The sequence below is a fragment of the Rhinopithecus bieti genome, unplaced genomic scaffold (genome assembly GCF_001698545.2).
Source record: "Rhinopithecus bieti isolate Rb0 unplaced genomic scaffold, ASM169854v2 scaffold_16234, whole genome shotgun sequence".
Taxonomy (NCBI): Eukaryota; Metazoa; Chordata; class Mammalia; order Primates; family Cercopithecidae; genus Rhinopithecus; species Rhinopithecus bieti.
Genome location: NW_016808946.1, coordinates 3,382,151 through 3,390,300, shown reverse-complemented (window position 1 = coordinate 3,390,300; position 8,150 = coordinate 3,382,151). Strand labels below are relative to the sequence as shown.

Here is an 8,150-nt window from a genome sequence, read left to right as displayed (position 1 = left end):
CAATGAAGATCCTCCTGGGCTGCCTGACTTCCCTCAGTGTCCGCATCAGCTCAGCCCGAAGTGGGGTGAAGATCTCCCAGTCGACATGAACCAAGGAATTCAAACTCTCGTCAGGGGCGGGATACGTCTCCAGGCTTAACTTGCTCAGCCCACTGGTGTGGCCCAACAGGTCCTTCAGGGCGTCCATAGACATGAAATTTCTGCCAAAGTAGAAGGTGGTGAGCTGGGAACAGTGACTCAGGCCAGGCAGGATGGCACTGAATTGGGAGTAGTGGATCTGACAGCCCTCCAAGATGAGGGTCTCGAGAGTGGCAGCAACTTTCTCTAGCAGAGCTCCGAGGGCCTCAAGACTGATGCGGGACAACGGCACTTAGCTGAGATTCAGATGCTTTAGGTAACCGAGGCTTGGGTACTGGGAGAGACACTTCACGTCCTCTTCCAATAGGTAGCCACAAGTCAATTCCAAGTTCTCCAAGGGGTTCTGGAGGCACCTGTGGAGATCAAGAAGTTAGTTCTGGGCAATGGTACCAGTTAGATGAAGGTAGTGGGGAATAACCTCAAGGGAAATGCCTGCTTCACCCAAACACAAGTTTATTCCCATCATGTGATGGTGGTCCGCATGCAAGTTGCTGCGTGATGAGGACTCTGATCATTCAGGACAGTCCCATTTTAGCCTCGGCCCTTTCGCCATTTCTTGTGTGATTGATTCAAGGCTGCAAAATCTCTAAAGCCTTTTTTCTTCACTTTTTAGCAGAAAACTTCATCTCTGGGCCACAGGTACCCGGTGGGAGATGTGCACAAAGAACTCAACTCAGCAAGGTCTAGGGACATCAGCTAGGGCTACATGCTGGCAGGGGCTCCCTGACATGCCTGCATCTGCAAAGCAACTATCACTTTTTACCACTCTCATGTCTACTCCCTCACCCTCCATTCAAGAAGCACACATTTCCCATGTCAATTACCTTTCCTGGAGTTCAAAACAACCTTTTACAGACAGGGAATTAGAGACAGAGTCATTCGTGATCACTAAGCTCTTGAGGACAGAGCTTCTACTGTGATATGCACAAGTTTGATGCACTTTTCCTCCTTTCATAGCCTCCTCTATTACCTCTTTTACATCATATCAACTTGAAACACATCTTGAAACAAGAAATTCACACGTGCACCCTCAGTAGAGCTGAAATCCCCACTTAACTAGCTTGTACATGATGTCCCTCTCTAGCCTCTACCCCAGGTGACCCCGCTGCCCACATTGGAGCGATCCTGTGATAGACACTCCAGGACATGGAGCACTGAACGGGACAATGTGTTGACATTCTGGTGTCCCCTTCACTGTGACGTTGCCACTGACTGGCACACAGTACATGCCTTCCAGTGTTTGCTGTAACAAAACAAGGCTGTGCTGTGGTCTGCAGAGAAAGCGCGCAATCCTTTCTCTCCTGATCAGCTGTTCCAGGTGCCCACTGAAGAAGGTGACCAATTTTATTTTAAGCAACTGGAGGTGTTCCAGCCTGAGGAATACAGAGCTGAATTTGGCAACTTACTGTCCCTCGAGGTAATTGTCTGATGTGTAATGATGGCACCTGGAGAAAACAAGTTTGCAAAGATTCTTTATCTCCTTCAGGTAACAACAAAACTTTCTTATCAGACGTGGCCAGGACATGTTGCGGATTTCCAGCTCCTGAATACTATTCAGGTGGATTAATGTCAATGATTTTCTGAGATATTTAATTGGCGTCAGATAATTCACCAGCTTACTACAGCACAGGTGTACTAAACCTCTCCTTTGGTAAACCCACCGAAAGAGGTATCTCAGGCATTCATCCTGGGGTATTTAAATGTTTTTAAATAAGAGCAATTCTTATTCATTGATCTTTAAAATTCATTCTGAATGTGTCATTTCATTTGAGACTCAAAACCACATTAAGCATTTTTTAAATATTGCACTACATACTTTAAAGCACTAAATTCCTGTTATATGTTAACATTTCAATTTGAATCTTAAATGTGTTGTATGCAAATCACAAATAAATATTTATTCTCTATAAACATTTACATAACAGCAGATTTTTGGAGATACAACTCAATATCATCCTGTTTGCATCAATAAATTACAGCAGATGGTCTCAGCTACCAGCAGATGGCACATGAGTCTCATGGATTGGAAGTTTTTCTCTCAGGATCACTAGTGATGAACTCAGTTCTTCCCCGCTCACCCCACCCTCTGCTGGCTGCTGAGGCTCTGCTGTTTGGGGGAATCATGATTAAGTAGTGGTGGTGTGTAGCAACTGAGTCCCGTTGCCCGCCCTGGGATCCTACTGCCTCCCCGTTATCAGGAATGGAAGGTGAGATTGAAGGGTGAAGAATGCTGGGACTTCTATTAGGAGGGGGGAAAAGAACAAAATGCATATATTGAGCTCTTACTGTATGCCAGGCCCCGTTCCAAGTCCTGACCATGCCCCATCTCACTGGGTCCTACAACGGTCTCTTAGGATGGCGGGCATCCTCATCTTTATTTCACAGGGAAACTGAGCTTCTTGCCTATTTCATGCCCAACAGCACCAGCCCCTGAGTCCTCAGCAGGGTTCTACACTTAGGTGCGTGTTGCATAGGGTCCTTCAGCACAGGTGTGGTCACTAATTACCCGCAGGCACTTGATCGTTATCCACCCTCTGAGGATGTGCGATTCAAATATGATGCACTAGTCTTCCTTGACAGGAAGAAAGGGGAGGTGTTAAGAAAAGGTCTTTCATCGATGTTATAGGTATTATATGCCTACATAATGTAAGCATTTTGCTAAAAGGGGATTTGGATGTCTTTATTGGTCACAACTGCTTTAATTCAGCAAGGGCCGCTACCCACCGTGAGGACAGGGATGGGTTGGTGATGCCCTGAGGCTGCTGCTCACACAGTATGGAGCTCCCCTTCCAGGGCAGGGGCCATGTCTTGGGCAGTGAAGTCCTTTCCCAGCACAGGTAACAGTCAGGAACTGAGGGTTCTGGATCCACCCATTAGGAGTGAACAGGGTCTCAGCATCTGGACAGAAGTGAGGGCCCCTGAGAAGAAGGGGCTGCACTCCCGTGGCTGACACTCACTTTCCACTTAGAATGCTCCAGGCCCTGTGTGTGTCTCATGTGTATTAACCCACTAAGTAGTCACAGAGAATAGCAAGAAGGTAACAGATGCCCAGAGAGAAGTAAAGAAAAGGAGGGAATTGATCCAAATGATCAAATTCCATTTTGATGGCTTGATTTCCAGGAGCTGAAACTCTTTTGTCACAGACAAATCAGTGCCTCCTTTCCCCCATCAGTAACTTGAGACTCCTTAGGTTTACATTGTTAAGCCAGGTGAAGCAATCATGGAGGACACCAGACAGTTTCCATTCAGTTTCCCTTTCTTTCTGACCGATTCTTTACAACCATCCATGCAGAGGTAACTCAATCATGTGTCTCTCCTACCTGACTTTCACTCTAGCAGTTCAGATTCTCATTTCTGTTTCTCTGGGACACAGATCTCTAAAGATTCCATCAACTCCAACTCAACTTTTCCCCCAGTCCCACCACTTCTGCATCCATGGCGGGTCTGTACTCCCTTTAACATACACTCATGGCCTAGGTTTCAGATCCCAAATGACCAGAAGAAAGCTCTAAATACATCCACCCTGATGGACAGGCATTCAGCAGAGGCAGTAACTGGGCTCCAGGTCATAGGAGGCCCTGATGCCACAGCGAGGGCAGCGGACAGTGCTGAACGCAATGATCTTGGGCTGCCTTAAGTCCCTCAGTGTCTTCATCAGCTCAGCCCCAAGTTGAGCAAATCTCCCCCAGCAGAGAGCACCCTGGGCATCATAACTCTCCAGAGGGGCAGGATACAGCTCCAGGCTCAGCTTGCTCAGCCCGATGGTGTGGCGCAGCAGATTCTCCAGGGCGGCCACGGAGATGAGGTTCCCACAGAAGCTCAAGGTGCTGAGCTGGGAGCAGCGGCTCAGGGCAGGCAGGATGACGCTGAGTTGGGAGTCTGTGATCCCACAGTCCTCTAAGTCCAGGGTCTGCAGGGTGGCCTCAACTTGCTCTAGCAGAACGGTGAGGGGCTCAGGGCTGAAATGGGTCAGTGTGATGCCCCTCAGGTCCAGCTCCTTTAGCTGACGGATGCTCGGGCACCAAGAGAGATGCTTCAAGTCCGACTCTGACAGCAGGCAGTCGGTCATGACGACTGTCTCCAAGGGGGCCTGGAGACACCTGGGAGAGAACAAGAAGGAAATAGAGGAGAGTGGTGGGAAGACCTCAGGGTGAGAGATGACACTCTCCACAACCCAAGGCTGCTCTGCTCATCTGAGGATAGTCAGCACCCGGGGTGTGGGAATGGACACTCTGCTCCTTCAGGACAGTCCCAATGGAGGCTCAGTCCTTCACCATCACTCAGGTGACTGGGTCAAGCCCATGAACTCTGAACTCTAAGGCTCTCTTTCTTCATCTGTCAGGCAGAAAACCACATCTCCGGGACAGGAGCACCATGGAGACACAGACATAAAGAACAACCCAGCGGGATCCTGCAACATCAGCTGGGGTGGCCAGGCTGTAGGAGTCCCTGACACGCTTGTATTGTCAGCAAACCGTCTATCCTTTCTCCCTTCTTCACTCCTGCTCCCTCACCTTCTATTCCATCGTCATGTATTTCCCATACATTAATTACCTGACTTGGAGCTCAAAACATTTTACTGACAGAAGGAGAGACAGGATTTTGCCTGTTCACTAGGCAGGTGAGGACAGACCTTGTATTTTAAAATAGAAGGGTGTGATAGGCTTTCTATTCCTTAGTGCCCTCTTCAACTCCCTATTTCCCATCATCTTCACTTAGACACACATCCTGGGGAGGAATTCACAAATGCACCCTCACTAGATCTGAACCCTGCAGTTGCTAGCATCCTAGCACGGCAGCCTCTCTATAGCATCTAGCCCAGGAGATCCCTCTGGCTTATTGGGATGGTTGTGGGATACCCATTTTAGGACAGAGCTGCCAATAGTACAATGCGTGGACATTCTAGTGTCCCCTTCACTGTTACCTCATCACAAGCTGGCTCACAGTAGATATCCCCCTGGTGTTTACTGTAACAGAGAAAGGCTTTTGCTGTGGTCTGCACAGAAAACTCACCACCCTTCCTCACCTGAGCAGCTGGTCCAGGTGGCCTTCAAGGAAAGAGACAGAGTGGATGTAAAGCTTCTGGAAGTAGTCCAGTTTGAGGAACTGAGAGGTGAACTGGGTGACAAACTGCTCCTTCTTGTCTAGGGGAATGCAGGCAGAGACATGGATGTTGAAGAGAACAAGTTTGCGGAGATTCCTCATCTGGCCCAGGTAAGGGGTGAACCTTATAAGAATGGACAGCTCCCAGGGGCAGCACACTTCCACCTCCTGGATACAGTCTAGTTCCACCATGTTCAGGACCTCTATGATACTGTGGATGGGCATTCCAAAAATCTGCAGCTCCTTGCAACACACATGCAGTAAGCCTTTTCTCTGCTTCCCCCACTCTAAGAGGCGGGTGAGGCATTCATCCAGCATCCCATTTTTGAAGCAAAGGCCTAGGGTCACCATCAAAGGCTGTTGCCCACCCAGCCTTGGACAGTTCTCTGCTGTTTGTCTCTTACTCAGGGCCTCTGGGGAGGGTGCAGAAGCTCCAGACCATATGCCCCAGAAGTTCTCATCCACATCCCGCAAGTCCAGCACTTGCAGTTTCCACCGCCTGTGGGTAAAAGAGAAGAGAGGCTCCAAATTTACTCAAAGATTTGAGCTTTTATCCACATCCCAGACATCAGTGACTCCCCTCTCTGCTTCTTCTCCCACTCTCTGTCTTTTCTCCATCTCTCTTTCTCCTTGAAACCTGCCTGGTCCCCACTGCTAGTGTCTTCAATTGCCACTGGGAGGAGGCAGGTTCCTGATCCTTCAGTGGGCCCTGCATGGTGAGCAGTGTTTTCCCAGAGGAGCTGGACAATGGCCAAGGCCTCTCTGAGCTTCCTCCCCAGCCGCATCAGAAGGCTCTGGGCCACCCTTGGGCCTCCCACTCCTTCTGATCCAGCCAACCCTACCCTGGATGTCTGGGTCCTCCCCACCTGGCCAGCTGGGTCACTCACCTGGGGCGAACCTTCTGGGCAAGCAGTGCATCAAGCCCCTCCAGCACAGCTTGAAAGGTCTCCAGTTGACGCGACTTCATCAGGGACCCTAGAGGAAGGCAAGGGAAGGGCCAGGCCTGCACCATAGTTTTCAGGGCCTCGCAGCATCTCCTGGTAAAGGCCTCTATGAACAGTGAGGGAAAGAGCTCCCTGGGCAGCTCCTCCAGGGTGGGGATGGCCAAGGCTCCGTCCCTCAGCAGACTCTGCTCAGCCAGCTCCAGGAGTCTGGGTGGGGCCTGGAGGCTCATGCTGATGAATCTGCGTGGAAAAATTTCAGAGAAAGAACATGATTTTTATGGCAAATCACATTACTTCATCATCTCCTAGTGCCAATGCCATTGCTCTGGTAGAGGTGGAAAGGTAATTAGTTCACCCTAGTTCCACTCTGAACTTTCTAGACACAAATCCGTAATTCTGTTCCTGCTGGTACCATGAATATTGTTTTCCAAACAATGAGGAGGGAGCAAGGTGACCACTGGCCCATTCATTTTCAACCATTGCTGCACTAAGTCTCAGTAACACTGGGAAGCGTTGCTGAGGATCCTGAAAGCTAAGCTCCACCTTTTTGAGAAAATATTTCTTGTCACTTACCACCCTAAAACAATGGAATGAGAATGTCCTGTGACACTACACAGCCTACATTCTCAGTTCCCACAATTAACATGCTTGCAGAAGACTAAAGGGACTCCTTGGAATCAGTGCCATTATTTTTTATTTTGAAAAATTGTAACAAGAAATTGTGAAAGCCCCGTGACAGTATTCTAGAGCCTGTGGAAGTTAGGGATAAAACTTTAACTCTCAGATGAAGGTTCCAATGTTGATCTCTTACACAGACTCACAATGACCCACTTTGGGATGGAATCTAGGGGGAAAAAATTGATCCCATGTTCAGAACAAAGACTCCACTCTTGAGAATGGTCTGTGGAATATTTAAGGTTTTAGTAAAAATGAGAGCCTAACATGTAAAATCACAATGCCATCAAGTCTATGAAGTATAATTTAAGGGCACAAAACCAATAATTTCAAACGTCATGAAATAAAATTCAGCCAGTTGTAAGTTTTAATATCTTTTGTTAAAAAAAAAATCTGCTTCAATATGAATTTTGAAATGACAAAAACCAAGGACAAATCAAATTTGGGGGGATGAAGACAAAACTACATTTAGGGGAAAAATCACAGCCTAAATCTGTTCATCTGAAAACAGACAAGAAATTTCTGTCTGCCACCTTGGGCTGCATGTCACCATCCCTGAGTGGCTGGCTGCAGATCAGATGGGCATGAACCTAAGGAGGTGGTGACTTACCAGATCTGGACTCACTTTGCAGGGTGCTGCGACCTCTCAGAGAACCAAGCAGTAGCTCCAGGTGTCAGGGCTTCGGGTCTCTTCTGTGCACCTTTGGGAGCTTTCATGGACCTTTCTAACCACACCCTCCCCTTCTCAACAACCAACTTCCAATCAGAAAATGATGTCTGATTAGATTCTGAAGTTCCACCCAGTTAATCCTGATTGAGTTTGCGCCTTTCTTCTGATTAACTGATTGAATCAGATATACATTTATGAAAGTGAAAGTATAAATAATAGGGTGAAAGTCCACAACTCATTATTCCTTTATTCCACAAACACTGATGGAGTTTGACTGACATGAGAGCTTCGTAGTGATGCAGGAAAGGGTTGAATCTGTTTATGGCATTTGACAGAAAAAAACAAAACCTTTGTTGGGAGATATTTAGTACCTTTGTTGGGAGATATTTGGTATCTTTGTTGGGAGATATTTGGCCACATAAACATTATCGAAATGTGTCAGATCTAAAACAACTCTAAGAAGACAGTAATTTCATCCCTAAGAAAGCAGAATAAATATTTCTGTGTATCCACTGGTCGCCTGGGATTTATGCTTTCTCACATGGTAGATCATATGCCCATTCAGGTGGAAGAGGGTACCACTGAGGGTGTGATTGATCTCAAGACAAAAGTCCAGGCTT

The 8,150-nt window shown here is 47.7% G+C and overlaps 2 protein-coding genes across 2 annotated transcripts in view; both read right to left on the bottom strand.

Annotated features, from left to right (window-relative positions):
- LOC108539342 (PRAME family member 14-like) overlaps positions 1–1,093 on the bottom strand; it is a 1,348-nt gene extending 255 nt beyond the window's left edge. Inside the window, 2 exon segments of the mRNA XM_017887929.1 lie at positions 2–491; positions 963–1,093. Coding sequence (XP_017743418.1) covers positions 2–491; positions 963–1,093 — 621 coding nt within the window.
- Positions 1,094–3,578: 2,485 nt separating this feature from the next.
- PRAMEF12 (PRAME family member 12) lies at positions 3,579–6,440 on the bottom strand. The gene is made up of 3 exons (XM_017887928.1): positions 6,129–6,440; positions 5,165–5,740; positions 3,579–4,238 (listed from the first exon to the last, which is right to left on the bottom strand). The coding sequence occupies exons 1-3, from the start codon at positions 6,413–6,415 to the stop codon at positions 3,677–3,679; spliced, it is 1,425 nt and encodes a 474-aa protein (XP_017743417.1). The 5' UTR covers positions 6,416–6,440; the 3' UTR covers positions 3,579–3,676.
- Between the last annotated feature and the right edge of the window lie 1,710 nt (positions 6,441–8,150).

What these genes read in the sequence shown, in the direction of transcription:
- PRAMEF12 (XM_017887928.1), bottom strand. Translation starts at nt 6,415, where the DNA reads ATGAGCCTCCAGGCCCCACCCAGACTCCTGGAGCTGGCTGAGCAGAGT. An exon ending in GCCCAGAAGGTTCGCCCCAG is followed by an intron (nt 5,741 to 6,128) that starts GTGAGTGACCCA and finishes TTTTACCCACAG; the next exon opens with GCGGTGGAAACTGCAAGTGC. An exon ending in CACCTGGACCAGCTGCTCAG is followed by an intron (nt 4,239 to 5,164) that starts GTGAGGAAGGGT and finishes GTTCTCTCCCAG; the next exon opens with GTGTCTCCAGGCCCCCTTGG.